General features: G+C 38.4%; 1 protein-coding gene across 4 annotated transcripts in view; it reads left to right on the top strand.

Moving 5' to 3' along the window:
• The window catches only part of Ercc6l2 (ERCC excision repair 6 like 2), a 114,906-nt gene that overhangs the window by 43,767 nt on the left and 44,782 nt on the right, over window positions 1-26,357 (top strand). For all 4 annotated transcript variants that reach the window (XM_060380337.1, XM_060380336.1, XM_060380335.1 and 1 more), the window contains exons 13-17: window positions 7,063-7,162; window positions 10,091-10,243; window positions 11,540-11,620; window positions 12,913-14,032; window positions 18,455-18,609. In XM_060380337.1, coding sequence (XP_060236320.1) covers window positions 7,063-7,162; window positions 10,091-10,243; window positions 11,540-11,620; window positions 12,913-14,032; window positions 18,455-18,609 — 1,609 coding nt within the window. The remainder of the gene's footprint in view (window positions 1-7,062; window positions 7,163-10,090; window positions 10,244-11,539; window positions 11,621-12,912; window positions 14,033-18,454; window positions 18,610-26,357) is intronic.

Genomic DNA, 26,357 nt, shown 5'->3' on the forward strand with positions numbered 1-26,357 from the left:
ACTAAAGGTATTGACAGGGTGGTGAGGGGTTTCACATAATTAATTATAAAGGAAAATTTCTTCCAAATGATGAAGGATGGTATAAAAATATCAGTAGTTAAGAACTGGAACTTTATGTAATTCTAGCAAAGCATCAGGATTGTGCAGGAGGAACGAACTATAATTGGAATTTTTTTTTCCTTTTAGGAAATAATATCCTGATAAGTTCTCAAAATTTTTAACAATGATATTTTTAAATGCTAGAAAAAGTTAAGGAGCAAAAACTATAAAAATAGGGCATAGTGATCACTTGGAACCCTTTGAAAACACTCGCGACCAGTCCTCCCCCTCCACACATCTGCTTCTGCAGATAGACTGAGACTACACAGCAGCGGTGTTCAACCTGTGGCTCTTTCGCAGAGTTTGCCTACGACTATTAGAAAAACCCATATTTACAGTATGATTCATTCATAGTAGAAAAATTATTGTCATGAGGTAGCAACAAAAATAATTTTATGGTGAGGGTCACCACAGTATAAGGAACTATTTTAAAGGGTCATAGCATTAGGAAGGTTGAGAACCACTGCTTTGTGGTTTCATTATTTTATTTCATGTGTGCGTGTATATCTCTGTGAGTATATGTACATGTGTGTGTTGTGTGCATTTCTCTCTAAAAATAAAAAAAATATGATGGTAAAAAATGGAAAACTTAGATTCAGACATATATTTACTATGAAATGTGTAAAAATAGAAGGACTTGGAAGGCTAAAAATAAAAGTTGTGAAATATGAGGGTCCAGAGAAATGGCTTAGTGGTTAAAAGTATGTGCTGTGATTGCAGGAAACCCACGTTCTTACCCTAGCACCCATGAGCAGCTCACAACCACCAGCTCCAGGAAAATCCAGTGTGTCTGGCCTCTGAGGGCCAGGCACTTCTCTACAGAGTCATACACAGATTCATACACAGAAACATACACATATACACATGATTTAAAAATGATATAAGATACTACCAGGAAGATGGTAATCAAACTTACCCGGTGAATGGCAATATCAGCATTAGTTAAGCAGATTCTTTTTTCGTTCGTTTTGTTTTTGTTTTTGTTTTTCAAGGCAGGATTTCCCTGTGTAGCCTTGGCTGTCTTGGAACTCACTCTGTAAACCAGGCTGGCCTCAAATTCAGAGCTACACCTGCTTCTGCCTTCCAAGCACAGGGTCTAAAGGCATGGGTCACCACCTCCCCGCTTATTAAGCAAATTCTTAGTAGAATTAACAAAAACATTGACCAAAGCAAAGAAGGTCTGATGCATCAATATGGTGCAACAGTCACTCCATATTCCAAGTCAAGATCTTATGATAAGAAGTGAGGAGAAGAGAGAGCAGAGAAGAAATGAGAGCATAGAAGAGGAAGGAGGACAGAAGAGAACAGTCCAGAGAAAAGAACAGAAGAGACATAGAAGAGGGAAGAGAACAGAGGAGAAAAGAAGCAAAGGGAAAAGTTAGAAAGAGACAGAGCAAGGGGCAGTCAGATGCCTGTTGGGAACTTGTGATCCTCTCTATAAGAAGGTACAGATGATTTAATGCTGTAACTTAGTAGAAAACTACTCAGTATCTTCAAACACAGCAAGTTTAAAAAAATGACCACGTATTTTAATTGGAGTCAAAAAGATATGTTCTGTGATAAAGCCCTAGAAAATAACAAGAAACATATAGCCAATGTAATTTATCCATATCAAAATGTTGAAATATATTATATGAATATATATTTATATTTCATATATATTATATGAAATATATTAAATGAAATATAAAATAACTCATACTGCAAAGATCGATACTAGGAGTTTGTGAACACAGATGGTACAAGTGCTTGTTCCTCTGTGTTGCATTAGTGAAACCCCTGGATACTGCTCAGAATAATCCCCAACAAAGATTACATTGGAAATTTTGTTTTCACTCCTCCTTACTAATCTCCCACCTCTTCCCTCCTCAACAGATAGTGCATTGCAACAAAGATAGGCGAGATCTTAGTCCCCCATGAGGCTAGAACGGAGAGTCCACAACTCCTTTGTTACCTTCCAACCTTTCTGGGCTTCCTGAAGGATTGGTAGAAGGCTGGCAGAAGCTGTGAAAGACAGTGGTGGACCCTGTAGAACCAGAAGAAGAAGGAAAAGGAGGGAAAAGAAGCAGCTACTGCTGCTCTAAAGTGGTTGGAAACTAAGACATTTAAAAGTAGTCATATATACAGGGGACATTTTAAACACATACTTGGACACAGACACATGGACACATCTTCCACATTAGTCTGCAAAGATAGGGAAAATGTTTTTTTTTTTTTTTCAAATGACACATTTTCAACAAAAGACTTTTTCTTTCTTTCATCTAGAGACATGCATTGTGATTTCTATTAAATGTATGATCATTTTATTTTATTTTCCCAGTTCTTGGCATTATAGGACTTTGCACATGCTCAGCAAGTACTCTACCACTAAGTTACATTCCAGCCCCTACGATCATTTGTAAATACTATGCAAGTGCTTGGAAGTATTGGGAGTATTATATGTTGTTCTGAATTATAGTAGGAAAATATGCTCTGTCCAGAAAAACAGCCACCCAATCTCCAGACACTGTCCAGACAGCAAACATACAAGACAGACTTTAAAATGACCATCTTAAAATTTCTAAAAGCTGAAAGAAGACACAATGAAAGAACTAAAGAATATTAAAAAAATACTGGCTGAGAAAATAAGAATATCAACAATTTCACCAAAGAGACATTTTCCTTTATTATTGTTCTTTTTTTTATTCTTTCTTCTCACCAGATAGACCACTTTGTACATTGTGGAATTTTCAGCAAAGGAAAAAGGCAGAAATCTTGAAAATCTTCCTAAGTTTGAAGGAAAATACAAGAACGAAAAAAATTTCATGTTGAGGTAATTTTAAAGAGACCCACACCTTTCAGGCTGTCTGCAGATTAAAAATAAATAAAAAAAAGTAAAGCAGGAGGAAAAGTTCTGAAAGTGGCAGGATTAAACTGCACATCATGTGAAACTGATCTCCAAAAGGCTTAGCAGCAGTTACCTCAACACAGACCTGTCAGATCAGAGAGCAGTGTGCTCGTAGAAAGTCGTTACATATATATTATATTCTTACCCAGTTACCTCAACACAGACCTGTCAGATCAGAGAGCAGTGTGCTCGTAGAAAGTCGTTACATATATATTATATTCTTACCCAGTTACCTCAACACAAACCTGTCAGATCAGAGAGCAGTGTGCTCGTAGAAAGTCGTTATGTATGTAGTGTATATTTACACATATATAAAATACAGACCATACACAGTAGTAATTACTATATCTACTGTTATATACTATATAATTACTATATAAACAGTATATATAGCAACTTAGCTGAGAAACAATGAAAAAATACGTAAGTTTAGATTTACTATTGATCAAGATAATGACTCACATATAAAGGAGAACTTAGGCTATTCTCATGCAAACTAATGCTGAACAAGTCTTTTACCACTAGTGTTCCCTACAAGAATTTTGAAGGAGAAATTAAATTGAAATGAAAAGACAGCAAACAGTACCTCAAAGTCTTATGAAATAGAATTCACCAGTACAGGAAATACAAATATCAATAGAATTATAACTTTTTTTTCAACAGAAATCAAAAGGAGAATATATAACATGTTTATGAGTCTATCTGTGTGTTTCTGATATATAAAGATGTAATTTGTAACAGATATGTACATGTGTATTTATTTTATATATATAGAAACAACAGAGAGGAAAGGAATTATAACGTGTCACTAAAAAAATCAACTAAAAACACAAAAATACCAATAATGGAGGAAGTGTGACAAAAACAACTAAAAACAAAGACATCTGAGCATGGTGGCACAGGTCTTTGATCTCAGCACTGAGGAGGCTGAGGCAGGCAGGGCTTTTTGTGAGTTTGAGGCCAGCCTGAGTTCCAGAACAACAAGGGAAAGCCCTTACCTTACCAAACAAATAAACAAACCAACAAAAGCAAGACCTCCTTTGTTTCTTATTTGAACATATGTGGATTAAACTCCCAGATCAAAAGATCTCAGAACAGGTTAAAAAGGAGTACCCCCCAAAGGAGTATCTGACCACATGATTTCTACAAAAAGTCTCAGTGTGGGTGTAAGGTTGTGTGTAAGTTGGAAGTGAAGGGATGGAAAAGATAGTCCATGAAAATAACCAAAAGCAAGCAGAAGTATTATGTTAATAGAAGACAAAGTAGATTTTTAAGTCAAAACCTGTTATAAGGATAAAAGAGGGACATTGTGGAGTGAGCTGAAAGTCAGTGTACCGGCAAGTTACAGCAGTTACAAAGCATACCAAACACCAAGGTCCAAGACACTCTGAGGCAGACTGACAGAATGAGAGTGAAGACAGATAGCTCTAGGAAAAAATCAAAGGAGGAGACGTGGTTTTTAAAGAAATAAGTACTAGTGAAATCACTATGAATCACTACATTCTCACATAATTTATATTTTTAATTTATTTTTGAGAATGTATTTGTATTTTGTGTATTGTTTACTTGTATGTATGTATATATATGTTATATGTATGTGAACTATGTGCACGCAGTGTCCACTGAGGCTGGACGGGGACTTCGGATTCCCTAGAACTGTAGTTACAGATGGTTGTAAGCCAGTTCAGTGGGTACTTGGAATCAAGTGCTTTTAATCACTGAACCATCTCTCCAGCCCTGATTTTTAAATTAACTTCTTAGAAAAGACTAAAAAGTATATGAAAAGGATGGTATAACTTAGAAAACAAGCCAACAAACAAAAATAAAAAGCAAAGACGAGGGAATTATAGGAAAATTACTATTAGTAGGACAAAATTTAAATCATTAATTGAAAGGAATATAATAAAATTTTTGAAAAGGATGAGTATAAGAGACAGAAAGGTATGTGGTGTGATAACACATACCTTTAGTCTCAGCACTCTGGTGGTAGAGGCCACTCTGGTTTACAAAGCAAGGTCCAGCCAAAGCTCCACAGGGGTGACCTATCTTTTTTTTTTTTTCAGGCAGAAAAGCTTACTAACTAATAATAATATTTTCTTCTGTATTGAACCTTTTCCATAGAAGTTTGTGCAGATATAATTATAAGGACAAAAGAACAACAATTGCACTTATGTTTGCTATGAGCTACGTACTCCATGGCCTCCATGAATTCTCTCATTTAACTTAATACCTGTACAGAAGAGGCACTGGCATCTTACTGTCTCACTTTGTAGGAAGGTGAGGCAGAGTGGCCTTAGTTACTTCCTCAGGTTCACAGAATGATAGTTTTAGGATTCCATGCAGTCAAATAGAATCCAGAGAAAAACAGAAATCCTCAATTGTTTCTTTGTTTGGTCTTGGAACATTAGCTGTGACTTTATACTTGAGTATGTGTTTATATGTGCGTGTGTGTGTGTGTGTGTGTGTGTGTGTGTGTGTGTGTGTGTGGTATGAATACTTGTTCCTCAGGAATGACACCCTGTTTACTGAGATAGGATCTGTCATTGGCCTGGATGTTGCCAAGGAGGCTAGGCTTGCTGTCCAGCCAGCCCCAGGGATCCTACTCTCCACCTACTCAGCGCTAGGATCATGTGTACTTGCCACCGTGCCTGGCTTTTATGTAGGGGTGGGGATCCAACTCAGGTCCTCATGTTCACATGGCAAGTACTTTGCTGACTGACTTACACCCCTAGCTCCTAATGTTACTTCTTCATCTGTATTTCTACGACCTCCTCAAGGCATAATGCAGTCCCCTCCACATCATCTCCTTCTGCTGAGCTTCGAGAAGAACAGGGAAATGAAGACATTTACCTGTGTCTTGTAAAGTAGTTTCTTTATGTTTATCTCCACACAGTAGAAGAACTGTCATGTGCAAGACTCATCATTTGGTCCATCCCTGTTTGATGGACCAAGAACCTGATGAAGCATAGGTACAAAATAACATGTTCTCAAGTTTTACCAGTGGAGATTAAAGATAAGCATTCTAACACAAAACAGTGAGCTACACACACAAAGATATTTTCTTGGATCTTTTTCTGGTTTTTTTAAAATAGGCCCTTTAGTCCCTTCTGCAGAAACAAAGTTTACAGGACTCAAAAATCTCTCTGAGAGAGCACCAAATTTGAATAGTTTTTATGGTGATCTCTCAAGTTCAAAATAAATTTTCTGAAAATTGTACCATTTTTCAAGTATTGTAAGTAGTAAGCTCTTGCCTGATTTGCTTCAGGAAGTCCACAGGTGTTCAGGGACGAGTCTTTATTCAGAGTGTCCAGTAAAGCCTGTGTAAGAGCATAGGGTAGGGCACAGGCCCATAGGGAAGTGCTGCGGTGAGTCAGCACACATGACATGCTAGTGTCACGGTGTACAGCACAGCCCTGGGGTATTAGGCAGCTGAGGCATTCACTCACACCAGTAGATGGATGTCAGCTTTTAAACCTGCATGCTAGACTTTTCAGTTAATTGATTTTAAACAAGCTTTATTTTTATTTTAGAGGTTTTTTTTTGGGGGGGGCGCTTTTTTTAACTGTTTTTATTTTTAGACCATTTTATTATATACACTAAACTTGACATATTTAATGTATGTAGGTGATAAGTTTTGATGATTGTGTACACCTGTGAAACCATTACCACACTCAAGACAATGTATTTTCCCCTCCCACAGGTTTTCGTTTATTTTGGTTTGGTTTTTTTTGCAGCTTTTGTAGTTTATTCATCCTGCCCATTGTAGACTTTTATCCTCACGCAGGAGGAATCTAAATGGAAATTAACATTTAAGAATGATTCATAAGGAGTCCCCTAAAAGAAAAACTAAATTTAGAAATGGAAGATGATATTAGTAACAGAAAGTTTAATATACCCATTCTATAAAATTCTCAGTAATTAGTCTTTTATATGACTAGATACATTTGCATTATTACTAAATAACATGGCATTCCTAAACATGAAGTTTAAAAAATATTGTAATCATCCACTTTTACATACAAAGGCTGCCTCTTAGACGCCATTGTTTTAGTTGACTTGTTGTTCTTACTTTTCAGAGCATATAGAATTGGGCAGTGCAGAGATGTCAAAGTGCTTAGGCTGATATCCTTGGGGACTGTGGAGGAGATCATGTACTTACGACAGGTCTACAAGCAGGTGAGACTATGCCCCAGTCTATGTAAGAACTTAACAGTTGTCTGTTTTCAGAAATTAGGAATGGTTTTGTATACACGAGTTTTAAATTTTCTTGTATGGAATTTACTAAGATTATAAAATAGTCTCTTAAATACACTTCTGTGACATAGAGTTATTGTTAAGTTCATTGGATTTTACTCCTGAAAGCTTCTTTTGTTTGTTTGTTTGTTTGTTTTCAAAACAGGGTTTCTCTGTGTAGCCTTGGCTATTCTGAACTTGCTTTGTAGACGAGGCTGGCCTTGAGCTCACAGAGATCCGCCTGCCTCTGCCTCCCTGAGTTCTGGGATCACAGGCATGGGCCACAACACCCAGCTTCCTAAAAGCTTCTTGAAGCAGTATTTCTTAAATCTTAATGTGCATTTAAATCTCCTAGGGATTTTATTAATATACAGGTTCTGATTAGGTCTGAGGTACAGCCCAAAACTGCATTTTTAACTAGCTCTCAGTGCTTGGCTAGTTTATAGATCACAATTTAAATAATGAGGCACACCACCCCAGATGGTGAGCAAAGGTGTGGTATGTGTGCCATAGGTGAGTTCCAAGTGCACCGAGGCATTGATCTCACAACTCTTGGCAACAAGAATGCCTGAGCCACCTTATAGTCTTAAGGAACCTCCTTGTCTTTTCACTGTGTTACATCTGCTGTGTGTGCTTATGCTTGAAAAGATTGAGGAGCACTGCCTTAGAGTTAGGAGATACACGGTAGGGAAGCTGGCTGCAGAGCGCTGCCTTGGAGACACGGAGCTCCATAGGGAAGCCAACCACAGAGATGTCCAGGAAATGAGATTGTACCACTTGAGCATTAGCTGCTGCTTGGTGCTCGGAGGGTTCATCTGAAATCTCATTGGCTCTTTAATAATGTGTAGGATATTAATTTATGTTCTTCTTAGACCTATAAATAAACATGTATTCATTTAGGACTGCTCATTTGAGAAGCTCTGGACTGAGGTTCAAGTTTAATTACAAGTATTAAATTTGAATTGCTCCCTGTATTTTTGACTGGCATCTATTTAAGAACAAACATCTGTCACATGTGGTGATAATTAACCTAAAAATGATCCAATCTTAAAACTCATGCTAATTTCTTCACTCTAAAAATAGAATTGTGCACAGAAGTTTGGGTATTTTCTTAAATCATTTAGCTCTAAAGGAAACAGTTTGGTTTCTGCTCTTTTATATAACACAACTACTTGACAGAATTTCTCTTCTAAGTTAACCACTTGTTAAAAAAAAATGAGGCTATTTCTCAGAACCTGTTGTTTTCAGTGCTGTCTTAAGACTGGTCATCAGTGTTTCCTTAGTTGTGCTTTTCAACCTATTATTACATGCATTTTACTCTTACCTATAAAGGCTTGTTATGTACTGTATAATAATATATAACATAAAAATTTAAGGAAAAGGTGTAATTTAAGTGTTTAGAACTTTGTATGACACATACAAAGATAGGGTAATGATCATATAAGGAAAAGGATAATAACACATGGTTTAAAGATAGTCTGGAATTTGAAACAAGGAAACATATCAAGCACACATACATTGAGCCTCACATTCTTTGGAGAAAAGAATAAAGAAACAATTACAAATATGTTAGAACATAGAAAAGTTCTCAAGGGCCCAGATATTGTTTGAGGAAATCTTTAAAGACAGAAAAGAAAGAAACTCAGCCAGAGGGAGACCATCAGAAAATCACACACAACTTAAAAATTCTCATTGCATTGTCAACCACTACCACAAAAAAGGACTCATGGAGACTCTTTGGAGTATCAGTTTTAGTAAGGTGCCTTAGCATATACTCCTTTCACCTGTGCAGAGGTCAACCAAGAGCTATTTGTCCCCAAGTGAGAGCAACAAATAGAAATACTAAAAGTAAACAAGTAAGATAGCTCAAACTTTTTGCTGGTATGCACAAGAAAGTCACTCTCATCGCCCAGAAGTACATATTAAGCCATGTTAGGTTAAAAAAAAAGGGGCTTGGATTTAAGTGTGCTGTGCTCACAGTGATTCAGATACTCTGAGGTTTAAAATGACATTTATACAGCACCTGTGCTCCTCCACATTTGGAGCACCATGTGCAATTGAGTTGAGCATTTTGAAATTTGTCTCATATGTATGGATGTATGTAAGTATACACATACATATAATTTACTTAGAACAATTTATAGAAGAATTGGAAGATCAGCTCAAAGAACTTTAAACTTGCCCAAATTCCCTGTTTGGTAACATTTTTCATATTTGCCTCTCCTTCCTTTAGTTATTACTCCTTTTTCCGGGCCATTTGAAACTCCCAGCTTATCATTGGGTTTCCTCAAAGATCATGTTTACATTTTACACATTTACATTACGTTATGAAATAGCAAATCGAGAGTGCATTCCTTATGGTGATGTTAAAATGGTATTTATCTTTAATGGCTCCATTGTTGATACTCTTAAAACTCTTGAAGATGGCATTTCTAGAATTTTCACAGCAGTTGTCAACATAATCAAATCTATAGTTAAGTTGGCATCCACATGTTTATTGTATAGTTGCTGTAGATTATAACATAAGTGGTATAGTAATTCTGCCAGTATTAGTTTTGAATGTAATAATTTTTAAAAGAAAAGTGTATTAAGATGTCAGCTTTCATTATTAAACATTTATAAGTAATCTTGACTCAGTAATTAAAAAACAGATAAAATAGGAAATGTAAGATGCGTGCTCCAGTGTGGTGGCCAGATTATTATTTTTTCACCATAATGGCAACATCTGCAGTGAAATTAAAACAAAAATCTCCTCCCTCAGGCCAACCAACCAGCCCCAGCTAAAGTTGTGTGTATGCAGGGAGTGCCAGGAAATTCTGACATACTGTTAGAGCAAACACTTGAAAAATATCTTGTATTGTTCTGTTATAGCAACTTCACTGTGTGGTGGTTGGAAGTGAAAATGCCAAGCGGTACTTTGAAGCAGTCCAGGGATCAAGAGAACATCGAGGAGAGCTCTTTGGTGTTCACAACCTCTTCAAACTGAGGTCCCAAGGGTCATGTCTTACAAGAGACATCCTGGAGGTGCGAAGCTGTTCTGTGACCTCTTCAATAATGTTTTTAAGTACAGTTTTACTACTCGGGAATTTTGAAATACAATTGGTTTTCCTTTTCAGAGAAATTTTTTTGTATTCCTTATCAAAAATACATGCTTAGAATTTCTACTTTTAAAGAAATGGGAAATGAATTGTATTCCAAAGCCAAAACTTTCTCATGGATGCTTATAGATAATGTGCATGCATTATGAGTCCAATCTGTTTATGAGATAGTATGGCCTTCATGGCCACTTTCATACAAACAGAGCTGAGAGGAGTTCATTAATTTGAAAACAGCTGTTGAAATTGAGAACTAAAATATTAAGATTTTTCCTGAATAAACAAAACTGTAAAATATGTTTTGATTAGAAGTTACAAAATACTCCCGGAGATGTACTCTCATGTCTCTGAGAGATTTTTGTTTTCTGTTCCCAATAAAAATTCCACACCAATATTTCAGACTCTCAGCTGTGCTCATGGTCAATGTACAGATGTTTCTTATTCTTCAAATGAGACACTTACATGGCTTTAAAAATTCCTTAAGTTCATTAATTAACCAGAGCACTGAGAATATTGACCTGTTTCCCAACTGATATTAGTATGGAGATCATAAAGCCCTAGAATATCGTCCTTTTCTATCTCCTTCCTACACAGATGAGGAAGGAGCCAAGCAGAACTCCAGCTTATTTCCCTTGGCTTCTGGAACTTTGTAGTAAAACTCTTAATTGTGCTTCATTTAGTAAGCATCATAAATAAAGTTCAAGAAAAATTACTGCCTGTCTTTGAGCAATTGCAGTTTTGTTGGAGGTGGAGGACAATCACACAGTGGACATGTACTGCTGTCAGTATGTGAGCACCACTGTGTTTCTGGCTCTGGAATACTCTGTGGTAACTGCTGACCCCAGCAGTGTTCTGTAGTGGATATGAATAGCAAATGCATTAGTGACAAAGCTGGAGCATCACAGCCTTAACACTTGGCATCATGATGCTCGGACACTGCAGTGTTGGAGCATGCTGTAATTATGTAAGAACAGCCGCTGTAAGCAGGATTCTTGGGCAAATGCATGATACTTTAATGCCTCCTAACAGTGCTTTTAGTGACATCAAACACAGGCATTAGTTTTCTATTCTGTGAAACTGTATGAGTTTCTTACTTAGTAAGTGAGAAAGTGTCATTAAGAATGCAAAGCCACCTACACTTAGCCTGCCTTTGCTGTTGTTTTTCCGATTTCACCCTGTTTTTATAGCTGTTTTTATTAACATATTTTCCTTGTGGACATTATAGAGAGAAGGCAAAGTAGAAGCCGGCATCATGACAGCCACAACATGGTTGAAAGGGGAACCGTCAGCACAGGCACTAGAAACAGTGAGTAACCAAAAGACACAGACTGTGACAGTCTTTTCTTTTACTTTTTTCTCTCATTTTTCAGTATGTAAAAAGGGAAACTTTCCAAAACTTCCAGACACAAAGTCATGGGACAGTGAATAAAATTAATTATTTAAGGTGATCCGTATTCATAAAACAATTCAAGAACAATCGACCCCAAATTAAACACCCAGTATAAGTGACCATACCAGCCTTATTTTTCTTTAACTGAAGGACAAGTTAAATAGAGAGTGACCATCAATGTGTATCTAAGTCTAAATCTATCAAAATCATTATGTAAATAAAAGCAAGTATTGTATTGGTTTGTTTGTGATCTTAGGATCTCACCCACATATCCATGAAACCTATGCTATTGCCAGAGACCATTTTAGGTCTAAGATACAAGAAATATGTAGAAAATTTTTATGTTGCTATTCTTGCTGGGTTGTTTTTAGTTATTTATTATTTTTATTTATTACAATTTATTTACTTTGTATCCCAGCTCTAGTTCCCTCCCTCCCTCTTCTCTCATGCCCCTCCCCAAGTCAACTGATAGAGGAGGTCCTCCTCCCTTCCATCTGACCCTAGCCTATCAGGTCTCATCAGGACTGGCTGCTTTGTCTTCCTCTGTGGCCTGGCAAGGCTGCTCCCCCCCTCAGGGGGAAGTGTTCAAAGAGCCAGCCACTGAGTTCATATCGGAGACAGTGCCTGTTCCCATTACTAGGGAACCCACTTGGAGACTGAGCTGCCATGGGCTACATCTGTGCAGGGGTTCTAGGTTATATTCCAACCAAGGACCATACATGTTTATTTGTTTTTGAACTTAAGTTTATGTGAACTGAGTGACCTTGAACTCAGGGAACTTATTTTATTTACCTATTTTGTGTGCACACCAACTCAGATTGTTAGGCTTGGTGAAAGGTGCCTCTTCCTCTGAACCACCTTGCTAGTTTTTAGATAAACGCAAATGTCAAATATTGGCAGAAGTACCAGATTACTTCTCCAACATCTTAACAAATTAAACCCAGTTTTAGAGAACTGAAGGTTATCGAAACCTGAAGGTTATAACTTGGGTTATTGTGAAAAATTGAATTGATATTGTAACAAATTTTGTTCTTGAGACAATGTCTCATATAGTCATGACTGGCCTTGAAATCCAGGTGAAGTGAGGATGGTCTTGAACCCCTCATCCTCTTGTCTGTTTTTCAAGTCCTGTTCTTACTGCAGACATGCACCACTGCACACAACCCTGCCCTCATATTTGCTAATGTTTCTGTCTGCTTTTCATGTAGCCTAAAGACCTTGACTATCAAGAGACCATAGATGTTTGTGAGCTCTACAGTGACTGCAGTGATGACGAGTCAGTGAGCCATTCTCTGGGGAAGACTGCTAAACACAAAGTCTCCGACTCCAGTAAAACACCAGGCTCCTCAGCACAGCTCACGTTGCTACAGTGTGGATTCTCTAAATGGTTTGAGGCAAATTCTAAGTCAGTCCAGGATGGAGATGGAAACACTGCCTCCAGGGATAAAAGTTCTAATGAGCAGCCCACATGTCTTTTAGAGGAAGCCAGACAGGCTGCTTGTCAGAAGATTCAGGACTCTGTTTGTACGTCAGAACATCAGAAATCAGATAACATCCAAAATCCAAATGAAAAATGTGTTTTTGATAAAAGTAAGAAGACTTTAGAACAGAACATTTCTTCTGAATCTGATGATGAGAGAAAGTGTCACAGTACAGCTGGACATCATTGCACAGGACAGGGTGACACAGAGTCAGAAGACAGTGATATCATCTTTCCCACACAGTATCCAGCTCAGAGAGCCCCTAATAACCGTGTACGTTTTAAGCTGCTGCCAGGTGGATGTGAAGATTCTGAAACAGACAACCCTGTGAAAATAAATCGTGGTGATGGTAGACAGAACAGTGGCAAAGGAAATGGACCAGTTCCAAAATCCTTGAGTCTTGAAAACATAAAGTTGAAATCTATTAGGAAAAGAAAAGGTACAGATGATATTAGTGATGAATCTGATGACATTGACATGTTTCCAAAGTCAGGAATAAGAAAGCAAAGAACTACTACTTCCGTGAAATTTAAGAGGAAAAAGGAAAACAAACGGGAACTTTATAATTCTGTAAGAACAAAGGAAGCAAAACAAGTGTGTGTAACAGATGGAGATTGTAGCTCTCAGGTTATTGATGAATTTTCATCCTCAGATGACAATATATCTGTCAGCCACTTAAGTTTCTCTAAATCAAGTCACAGAGCAGAAACTGTAAAAGATAAAATCAGTCTGTTCCCTAAGCTGCCTGACCGGAATAAGAAAAACAGCACTTTTATACCAGCAAGCTTTTTAAATGAAGGAGTTGTCAGTCAAGAGCAAACGAGCAACTCAATGGATAAAATATTAGGTAACTACAGACATTCTGAAAACATCTCTCTAAATTACTGTATTTCACAGTCACATATTCTAGGAGATTATTTCGTTAGCTATAAAATAGCTATAAAATCAAAATGCTGCATTGAGGCAGAAATAATGAAGGGTAGTGAAGAAATAATAAAGTGGCAGGATAAAGGGAAGGCCACCTACAGGAGAATAGAGTTTTGCTGTCTGTCCTATAATGCTCCTCCATGTGGCCCACCCTTCTCACATCCTTTCTGCACCATATGACCAACTATTCTGACTTGTGTAGTAATTCCTTACATATATTTTTAAGGTTTTGTCACATGGATATATGTTCTATGATAGTATAGTTTAGTCTTGTCCACTTAGTTCATTTTATGTAGTCTTTGTAATCTATAAGAATCTGCCTCCATCTTTTCATTACAATATAATTAAATAGTTTCTCTCAGTCTGCAGTTTGCTCATTATTCTCGGCGGTCAGACATGATTGACGTCTGTGTTACCTGCGAATGAGTAGTATTGTCGGGACTTTTTAGTAGTCATATTATTTGTATGTATGCATGTATATTTTATGTATATACATACACTTGTAATTATCTTACATGTATATTACATGTTTATACATGCATATGTGCACATATACATAGTTGTATGTGATGATGAATATACCTTAAGAACTATATTTATGCTTTCATATTTGTATTGGTGCTTAATTAGAAAGTTCTTTCTCATCTCCATTATATTTAAATACTGTTTCTTTCATCTTGATGATTCTGGTCAAATACAGAGATTGATTTAGTTGTAATATTTCATAACTGCTTATTTGTTTTGCCCTATATTCCACAATAGTGAAAGGATGAGTTGGCATGCTGCCACAGTAAAGGTGGAGGTGTGCCCCAGAAGCAGAGTCCTTGCTTAGCACTGTTATTACAATAGCATCACTACAAATTCTAGTTAGATTTTTTTAAACATACTATTTTATTTCTTGCAGTTTTTACAATGGATACACTGTGTCTGAAGTGTCAAGAGACACTGACATGTCTATATATTCCTCCCCCTTGGTTTCACTCTCTCATGGTGAATAGAAATGTCTCTTTCAGTCCTTGTATCAGTGTCCCTAAATCATTCGGATCATCTGGTGTAGCAGTTTGTTTTTAAAATTCTATTTGGGGTGTTTAGGCCTCTACCTCCTTTCCAACCTCCTAAACCTATGTAGGAGAGAAAAGGGAAAGGGGGTGCAGACCCCTTTACTTCTCCCAGCTGTTTAGGGTGGATGGGTCTTTGGGGGCTATGCCAATCTCCGTCAACAGCAAACACAGCCAGCAGTCTCCTCCACGCTTCTGCACCCTAAAGCCTTTCTCTCCATCTGTCTGCTCTAAACCGCCATATTGTCCGACTCTCTGGTCTCTCCAAACTGCTGTGTGTCACATGCCAACACCACACGCCACACCCTCTTTCTCTGGGCTCTCAAGTTTATATCCTCAGAGTCCCAGAACATATCCTTCCTCATGTCACATGAGGCATGAGGCAAGCTGTTCCCATCTGGCAACAGCCATGGCCAACAATTAACAGGTGTGAACAAACTATAGCCCAGCCAAAATCCCACACTTGGGATTAAAACAAAGACATATTTATATAACATAACTGAGTTTTTGAGAAACCAAAACTTTCATTACAATCCAGACCTTGTTTTCTAGTAAAATTTTGAAGACATGAAAAGGACATGAGGGTTTTTTTTTTTTTCTTCTAAGGTTATTCTGATAACATGTTGTATCCTGAAAGCCAATTTGTGTGCCTTAAAATCTTTGATTCACACTTTGTTGAATGTTTCCAATATTAGTTTCATTTTCATCCCCCTTTCAATACACAAGAAAGTTCCTTCCTTTCCATTGCCATCCAGTGGTTTCACCAGATTGTTATTGCTAATTGTGACCTATTTCATGTTTTTAAAGTGTCAGACCTTATTTTGACATCAGTTGTGTTTTTTGTCTGTTCTTTGGGCCCTTCATTTCTGGCAGGGATATTATTCTTCTGCTTGTTCCTTTTTTTCCTCACAGTTTTTCTGATTTCTGATTTGACCCAGATAATTATATATATATATATATATATATATATATATATATATATATATATCACTCTGTATATGCTGAATCCTACTATTCTGCTCACGCTGATTACTCATGTTGCTTCTTATGGCTGGGCTGTGGTTGGGCAGGAACACCTGTAAGTGGGCCAGTGTGGGAATTTATATAGTTAGCTTGCCCAATCCCCTGAGGCCTTCTTACAGAAGACCCCTGGTCCCCTCAACCCTGGTGAGTAGAACACCTTCCCAGAAGCTGCTGGCCCTGTGAGGCTGTCCGTGCCTTCCAGTAAATGCCTGTTGGCTTTCCAGGGGTCGCCTGTCCTTAGTCTGTCATATGCCACACACTGTTGCTTTCTTCTTCCATAACACAGATGCTGATACTAACAGCAGTGGTTCTCAGTCTTCCTAGTGCAGGGCTCTTCATTACAGTTCTTCATGTTGTGGAGACTCCTAACCATGTAATTATTTTCATTGCTACTTTGTAATTGTAATTTTGCTACTACTATGAATTGTAATGTAAATATCTATATTTTTGATGGTCTTAGGCAACCCCTGTGAAAGAGTCATTTGACACCCCTCCCCCGACACACACACCAACCAGGGATCACAACCCACAGTTGCTGTTGGCAGACTGCCTCCACTTGATTGCAATAAAGGAATTATGGGGTGTCTCATCATGTAATTTTGTTCTCATGTGGTCCATAGGTATCTACTTTTGTTGTCTAGTTGCTGTTTGATTTTTACCTGAGGATTCCAGGAGAATGAACAACCTCTGTTCAGACTCTGCTTAGTGATTAAGAGTTAGCCTGGCCTTGCAAGTGTCTCACTTACTCCCCATAAATCACGTGAAAAAAGATGAAATAAGGTGCTGTAGGCACCTTAACTTTTAAATTTTATTTACTTACACATTAGGCTGTCTTTTATAGCTGAGACTCATTTAAAATTTTCCTACAATTTATATTTTTTTGTACCAGTATTAACTCAGTACAGGATTATCAGTGAAATTGGAGGCCTAAGGAATTGTTAAAATGCTTTTAAAAATAATTGTTTTAGTTTTTTAACTGCAAGTGTCAGCAGTTGGAATTAGTAGAATTTTATATAGCATGTAGATATTTTCCTGTTACTTTTAATTACGTGATATTGCAGTTTTGTGTTTTGTGCTTTGTGATTGCTGGGGAGTTCAGAGTTAAGCAGCAGAGTGTTGAGGTCACAGTTGAGGTTCATTGCCAGGGCTGTTTGAGGGAAATTTTACAGGCCTCAGTACTAGCCTCCTCTTTTATGACCACAATTTCAAAATGAATTATTAGAGCCTAGAAGCAAAGCAGTAAAGAAATAGAGCTGCTTTTAAAACCTCTTTCAGATAAAAGCTATGAGTTCTTTTTTTTTTTTTTTTTTTCATTTCCTAAAAAGCTCTCATCTTGACATTCTTTGGGCATGTGTACAAAAAGACAAAATAAAAACAATAAAACAGCACGGCCAACCAAACACAGCTCCCTGGTCATAAACCCCATGCTCCCTTCCATCAGTGCCATCAAGTACTTTTTTTAAAGAAGCAGATAAGCCTGGGGCTCCTCCTTAAATGTGCAAACAGCATTTTGAAATTAACGAAGAAAAATCTATAGAGGACCATTAACTGTGATTCTCACAGACAAAATCTCTATTTCAGTTTTAAATTTAAAAATTGTTATTTAAGCTCAACAGGTTTCATGTTGATAAAAGTAGAAAGTCATTTCCAAGTTAGCCTGGACCAACATATTTGTTTTCAATTTAGTTTTAAAACACTGATAGTAACATAAAATTTTTTAAAGATTAAAAACAAAGCAAGCAGTTAAGGATAGTGGCTTATTCCTGTAATTTCAACAATACCCAGGAAGCTGAGATGGGAGAATTGCCATGAATTCTAGGGTATCCTGGCCTATAGAGTGAGCTTTTGTTTTAAGAAAACAGAGGTGATAATTTTAAAGTAAAGCAAACATAACCAGGTATGGTGGTGCACACCTTTAACCCCAGCACTGGGGAGTCAAGAACAGGTAGATTTCTGTGAGTTTGAGACCAATGTGGTCTACATAGTGAGTTCCAGGTCAGCCAGGGCTACAAAGTAAGGCACTGTCTCAAAAAGAAAGGAGCAGGGGAAGGAAGGAAGGCAGGCAAGCAGGCAAGTAAACATAAGTAGGAGTCTAAGGCAAAAGAATCACAGGTTGGAAGCTAGCCTGGGCTACATAGCAAGACTGTCTCAAAAAATAGAGAAAATAACAAAGGTATAGTCTGTTCTTACTATGCCATTGATAATTAGAACAGTATTACTTCATGGTGATGAGTCACGTGATAAACATTGTTGTCTCCTAGATGGTGTTCAAGAAGTGGTGTATATCCACTCTAATCAGAATGTGATTGGATCAAGCAGAGCAGAAAATCATATGAGCCGATGGGCAACGCGTGATGTGTTTGAGTTGAAGCAGTTTTCCCAGCTCCCTGCTAATGTAGCTGTTTGCAGTTCTAAGGTAAGAAAATTGACTTCTTAATCTCACTTCTCACTAAAGTTTCTCAATAGGGTCCTCTTTACACCCTCGAAAGTAGCTGTTAAATGTGTTATGAGACAACTGAGTGTTGAGCCATATAGCATTATAATAGTGTAATCACAGAAGATGTTTTAGATTTGTGGTAGTTTGAATGAGAATGGTCCCCATAGGCTCGTATGTTTGAATGTTCGGTCCCCAGTTGGTGGAACTGTTCAGGAAGGATTAGCAGGCATGTCACTATGGGCAGGCTTTAAGGTTTCAAAAGATTCAGCTATCCCCAGAGTGCTCTCTTTGCCTCTTGTTTATGGATCAGGACATGAGTCCTTTGCTGCTACTCCAGCACATACCTGTCTACCAGGCTCCCTGTCAGATGGTCACAGACTTAAACCCTCCAAAACTCTAAGCCCCAAGTAAACATTTTTTATCAGTTGTGGTATTTTATCACAGCAATAGATAAGTAACTAAGACAAATTAAATGACAAATCTAAATTAAAATTCCTGATACTACTGAGTTGATTAATAGTTTTACTTTTTAAAAAGTGTGCCTATGTCCCCAAATTAAGGATAGCCTGAATGATTTATACAGATTAAGGCATGGCCTCAAACTACTTCTGCAAAGAAGAAAAGTGTATCACTAGGTTTCTTCAGTTTTTGTTTGTTTGGTTTGATTTGTTTTTTTATCTAGAAAGTACAGGCAGAAAAGTCTAGCCTCATAGGCCTTTTTGAAGGATTTTCATAATGTTAAGTTAATAAATTGTTCATATTTTTCCTGTTTAGGTTGTTGTTCTACAGAAATAAAGCCTTATATAAACATAATCTTTTGTTTACACATGGTCATTTTCATAAATGTTTTTAAAATGTATTCAGCTTAATGTTTATTATTTATTTTATGGGTAGGAACTAAAAGTACATTTTGCTTATAACAGCGATAAAATGTTGTGTTGCTTTTAAGAATGAAGCAGGGGGAAATCCCTCTGAACTTTCCAAATATCTTCATTTACATTCAGATTGTCTTAACAATAAAACCAAGATGTAAAGTAAAACACATGACCAAGGAAATGTGAATTAAACAGTTGAAGACTGGAGGAAGGTAGCCTACGGATAGATAATTTTACTTATTGACATGACAGTTGTGCACTTTCCAGTGGGTAGAACAAAGGAAATAACCAGTAATGTTCCAGCTACAGTTTGGATGGTCACAGTGGCCAGACACTGAACCGGTACATAGGACTGTGTTGAGCCAAGTGGAATGGAGGGAATTTGCATGCAAAACTTGTTCTACCCCAAAGGCTGTAACACCCTGCTGGGAATGGGGCAGAGGGAAGACTATAGAAACAAGAGCATACTAGTTCTAGGAGACCCAAAGCTTCTCCTAATGTGTAATTTGATGGAAACTTGTCATCTGAGATGTGTGTGGTGTACATGTGTGCACAGAGGTCTATGTGAAGTGCCGTCTTTGGTCTCTCTCCCTCTTATTTTTTGAGACAGGGTCTCTGAGCCTGGATCCTGCTAGACCAGCTGCCAATGTTTATTTCTCCTCCCTTTTCCCCCAAGCACTGGGATTGCAGACTCATGTCACAGGGCCTGACACATATGTGGGATCTGCTGATATAAATGCAAGTCTTTCTGCTCGTAACCAGGGACTTTGCTGATGCACCTCCCCACCTCCTCACCTGGGATTTCTGTTTGGTTGATTTTGTTTTTTCAGCCAAGGTTTTTCTGTAGCCCTAGCTGTCCTGGACTTGCTTTGTAGACCTCGAACTCACAGAGATCTGCCTGCCTCTGCCTCCCCATGCCTGGCTTTAGCTAGGTTTTTTTTTTTTTTAATGGGGGCAGGGAGGACAGTAAATGATCTAGGAAAGAGTCTATCATTCTATAGTAGCCTTAGGGTAAATGTAGTAATGGATTTTTAAAAGACACACTTTTCAAGCATGCAAAACAGAACACATGAGGGAATTCTTTCATGACACAAGGAGGCTGTTTGATACTCTGATTTGTTTGGGAATATGCCATCTCTCAGCTAACATCTCTTCCAAAGCAGTGTTTCTCAACCAGTGGGTTGCAACTATCAGAAAACATGTATTTTCAGTGATCTTAGGAAAGGAGACAGTGCTCAGTAACAAAATTACTGTTTTGATGGAGTGACAACATATGGTTGGGGTCCCTACAGCATGTAGATCTATACTAAAGGGTTGCAGTTTTAGTAAGGAGAACCACTGCTCTAAAGGTTGATAGCCATCTGAAGAGGGCAAAAATATACTGGGTTTTCCAGGAATTTATTTTGTAGGTGTTGATTAGTATTTTCTAAATCGATGACCTTTCCTCATGGTAGCCAGGGGTGTTGTGAGTGTCTGTCTGTGATTGCCTGTATGTCTTTTAGCCATGCTATTTCTCAAACAAATTTTTGTTGTCATAATTATTTTGGTTTTTCAAGACAGGATTTCTATGTGTAGCCCTGGAGGTCCTAGACCTCCCTCTGTAGAGCAGGCTTGAAATTAGAGATGCACCTGCCCCCGCCTCCAAGTTCTGGGATTAAAGGCCTGTATAGCCACCACCAGGCAAACAAGTTTTAGTATGAATGGTCAGATAATTTGGCAACCTTTATTGTAGATTTCTTATCTTTCTACTGTGATGTGGTGGAATTATTAGAGGGCTTCTCTACCCTAGCTACTTCCCAAATAATCAAGACAGACACCTTTTGGGTTTATAAAAACTTTAAGGCACCATAACTGGGCAGATATTAACTCTAAGCTATTTTGCTATTTCCAAGCTATACACCCCAAGTTACTTGCCATAATTGTTCTTGCCTGGGCTGCTTCTGTCAGGCCAGCCGTCCTGGCCAGGTGACGACTTCCTTCTCTCTAGCTTTCTCTCCTGCTTCTCCTCTCTTCCTCATGGTCTCCATCTGACTCCAAGCTCAGGAACTGAAGCTCCACCTACCTCTCTTCTGCCCAACTATAGACTGTCAGCAACTTAATTTAACCAGTCAGAGAATGTTGGCAAGCAAAGTTTACACAATATTACTTGGTGTGAAAGTGGGTGCCAACAGTAAATTTAAAGTTTTAAAAAAGAAGTTGAATAGTTATTGGGGAAAGAGTAAACAAGAAGAAAGAAATGAAGGAAGAACAAAAGATTGCAATCACAGTCTTAGGAAATACCTGAAGCCAGACACATAGGTGCACTGCTTCAATTGTAAAGCTCAGGAGACAGGGGGAAGGTAGAAACTCTGAGTTTAAGTCCAGCCCAGTCTACCTAGTAAGTAACCATGGGCAGCCAGAGCTGTGTAGAAAGGCCCTGTTTCAAAAAGAAGAAGAGGGGAGGAGAGGGGAGGGAAGGGGAGAGGAGGGGAAAAGAAGAAGAAAAAAGAAGGAAAGAAAGACCTGAAAACCTCTTGCTCATGAAGTCTTAAAGGAAAAAAGAAAAAACCTCCCACAAGCCTAGGATCTTTTATCTAGGGCTCAAATCCAGAATCTTCTTGATTACTGAGAATTCTGAGTACATCATGTCTATCATCAATGTCCTATTAAAAAACTACATATTTCAAATGATTATAAGTATGTCTGCAGCCAGATGCAGAACAAAGCAAACATATATTTATAAGAAATTAATAGATGAGCAGCAGTGGTCACACTGTTTTGCTGTGTGGGGAATATTGTAATTGAGGTTCACTTACAGCCTTTCACTAACTCACAAAGAAATGCTTATGCAAAATGGATTATATGAGAAGTGGACACCACTGTGCTAGATAACTCCCCTGGTCTCTGAGTTCCTCGGTATTTTTAAGCTAATAATTGATAACCAAATAACAAAAACTGAATCTACTTTAAAAATCTACTCATGTCTTTAGGAATAACCTTTTCATGTTTCTTTTTCATTCTTATAATTTATAATTATTTTATTTATAGAGGCCTAAACTAAATAAATTTATAATTATAACTGTTATTTGACAATACAAAATATATGAAATAATAACATGTTTTAAATTAAAATACAATTGTATCACTTTCCTCTATCTCCGGCCATGCTCACCCTACTCCCTTTCAAGTTGATCACCTCTTTTTATTTGTTGTTGCATATATATTTGTTTGAGGGTGTGTGTATATGCATAAATATTATACATACAACCTGATGAGTTTGTTTTTTCTATTGGTGTATAGATGATTCCAGAGCTGACCACTTTGTATTTGATAACCAATGCAGGGGTCACATCACTGAGAAAGAATTCTTCCTCTCAGCAGTCATTAGTTCCCAGTAGTTCTTTGTCTAGGGGACCCGTGAAATTTCATTTCAGTGGAAGGAAATATTCATACTGATGCTGTCATTATTTGGGGGCTTGTTTAAGCAGCCATATCGTTGAGGTTTCATGGCTGTAGCTTCCTTGTCATGGAACTCAGTATGGAGAATCAATCAAAAAGCTAAAAATAAATCTGCCATCTATATCACTCCTTGGCATGTACCCAAGGGATATGACTTCTCAGCAATATTCATTGCTGTTTTAAGATGGAAACAACCTAAATGTCCTTCAGCAGATAAATGAATAATGAAAATGTGGTACGTACATATTCATTATGAAATACTATTAAACCATACCAAAAATGAAATTTACTCTTTGATATTTTAAAACCATCTTTGGAAGGAATCCTACTTGGTCATAGTGGATGATATCTTTGATGTGTTCTTGGATTCGGTTTGCAAGTATTTTGTTGAATTTTTTTTGCATCAATGTTCATAAGGGAGATTGGCCTGAAATTCTCTTTCTGTGTGAGGTTTAGGTATCAAGGTGACTGTGGCTTCATTGAATGAGTTTGGTAATGTTTCTTCTGTTTCTATTTTATGGAATAGTGCGAAGAGTATTGATGTTAGCTCTTCTTTGAAGCTCTTCTGGTAGAATTCTATGCTGAAGCCATCTGGCCCTGGGCTTTTTTAGGATGGAAGACTTTTGATGACGGCTTCTATTTCCTTAAGGGATATAGGACTGTTTAATTCATTTACCTGGTCATGATTCAGCTTTGGTAAGTGGAATTGATCCAGAAATTGTCCATTTCATTTAGATTGTCAAATTTTGTGGCATATAGGCTTTTGAAGTAAGTCCTAATGGTTGTTTGGATTTCCTCAGTGTCTGTCATTATGTCCCCCTTTTCATTTCTGATTTTGTTGATTTGGATAGTGTCTCTCTGCCTTTTAGTTAGTTTGGCTAAGGGTTTGTCTATCTTGTTGATTTTCTCAAAGAACCAGCTCTTGGTTTTATTGATTCTTTGAATTGTTTTATTTGTTTCTAATTGATTGATTTCAGCCCTTAGTTTGATTATTTCCAGCTGTCTACTCCTCTTGGGTATGTATGCTTCTTTATTTCTAGGGCTTTCAGGTGAGCCATTAAGTTACTTGTATGAGATGTTTCTATTTTCTTCTTGAAGGCACTTAGTGCTCTGAACTTTCCTTTTAGCGCTGCTTTTATTGCGTCCCATAAGTTTGGGCATGTTGTGCCTTCATTTTCATTGAATTCTAGGAAGACTTTAATTTCTTTCTTTATTTCTTCCCTGACCCAGCTGTCATTGAGTAGCAAGTTGTTCAGTTTCCATGTGTGTGTAGCCTTTTTGCCATTTCTGTTGTTGTTGAGGTTCAGCTTTAGTCAATGGTGGTCAGGTAGGATACAAGGGATTATTTCAATCTTCTTGTATCTGTTGAGGCTAACTTTGTGACCAACTCAATGGTCTGTTTTGGAGAAGGTTCCATGAGGTGCTGAGAAGAAGGTAAATTCTTTTGTTTGGGGGTGAAAAGTTCTGGAAAGAGCTTTTTGTAAAAGATAGGGATATCTGGAAAGAAAACTTGTGTTTCAGTTCAGACCAGAAAGAAAGGTTTTAAATGTCTACAGGAGTGACAATGCCTTTATTAGAGTCAGTGTGTGGTTTTATGTGCAGTGTGTTACCAACCTTCACTGTACCTGTGTGAGTGTGTCACAGACTCCACTGCACCTGTGTGAATGTGTCAACTCCACTGCACCTGTGTGAGTGTGTCACTGACTCCACTGCACCTGTGTGAGTGTGTCAACTCCACTGCACCTGTGTGTGTCAACTCCACTGCACCTGTGTGAGTGTGTCACAGACTCCACTGCACCTGTGTGAGTGTGTCAACTCCACTGCACCTGTGTGAGTGTGTCACAGACTCCACTGCACCTGTGTGAGTGTGTCAACTCCACTGCACCTGTGTGAGTGTGTCACAGACTCCACTGCACCTGTGTGAGTGTGTCAACTCCACTGCACCTGTGTGTGTCAACTCCACTGCACCTGTGTGAGTGTGTCACAGACTCCACTGCACCTATATGCATGTGTCACAGACTCCACTGCACCTGTGTGTGTCACAGACTCCACTGCACCTGTGTGAGTGTGTCACAGACTCCACTGCACCTGTGTGAGTGTGTCAACTCCACTGCACCTGTGTGAGTGTGTCACAGACTCCACTGCACCTGTGTGAGTGTGTCAACTCCACTGCACCTGTGTGAGTGTGTCACAGACTCCACTGCACCTGTGTGAGTGTGTCACAGACTCCACTGCACCTGTGTGAGTGTGTCACAGACTCCACTGCACCTGTGTGAATGTGTCAACTCCACTGCACCTGTGTGAGTGTGTCAACTCCACTGCACCTGTGTGAGTGTGTCACAGACTCCACTGCACCTATATGCATGTGTCACAGACTCCACTGCACCTGTGTGAGTGTGTCACAGACTCCACTGCACCTGTGTGAGTGTGTCAACTCCACTGCACCTGTGTGTGTCAACTCCACTGCACCTGTGTGAGTGTGTCACAGACTCCACTGCACCTGTATGCATGTGTCACAGACTCCACTGCATCTGTGTGAGTGTGTCAACTCCACTGCACCTGTGTGTGTCAACTCCACTGCACCTGTGTGAGTGTGTCACAGACTCCACTGCACCTGTGGTGATGGTGATGTGTGAGCCTGAGTTGAGTGTGTCACACAATTTACCTGCACCTGTGGTAATGCAGTGCCTCCCTTCTCAGGCAACTGCATGTCTTCAACTTAAGTTTACTTAAGTTTTCTGAAAAGAATGTACAAAGACAGCATTCAGTTAAGGATTAATCACTATGGCAACTGAGATACGGGGCTGAAGGGGGAGGATGTGTTCTCTCCTGAGTTTCCTGCCAGCTGTCCTAGTCAACCTCTGAGCCTGAACCCAAGCCAAAATATAGACTGTGAAACTATATCTGTATTTTATAAATTGGTACAAGTATCAGACTATAAAAAGAAGACTTAATCCCCGGAATTGAATGACAGACGCTTGGCACTCCTGCCAGTGTTTGACAGGAAAATAATGGGTCGCTTTGTAGTAAAACCTGGATTAATAGTAAAGCCTTCTTTATATTATCGCAGTGTGCTGTAAATGAGAGAACTAAGCAAGTTGTCGGGCTGCAGTGGGCGTGTCTTTTTATAACCAATGAAGATTTAAGTGTTGTTGAGCATATAGTAAACTCAGAATGTTGTGTAGCAGGAACTTGTGGTGTATAGGTGTTAGACTAACAGTTTGTAGATTACTTCAGCAGGGATTTCTGTGCGCTGCGGTGGGTTTGACTGCAGTGAGTTTATACAGACTGTGCAGGGAGGGATGGGGTGTTTAGGACGAGTAGACCTAGGGGAGAAGGAGCTCCTGTTATTGTGTTTTTCAGGGTACTGAGTTGTCATTGGTATAAAGTTTATGAGGTAGTCCAGTAGGTAAA

The sequence above is a fragment of the Meriones unguiculatus genome, chromosome 3 (assembly GCF_030254825.1).
Source record: "Meriones unguiculatus strain TT.TT164.6M chromosome 3, Bangor_MerUng_6.1, whole genome shotgun sequence".
Taxonomy (NCBI): domain Eukaryota; kingdom Metazoa; phylum Chordata; class Mammalia; order Rodentia; family Muridae; genus Meriones; species Meriones unguiculatus.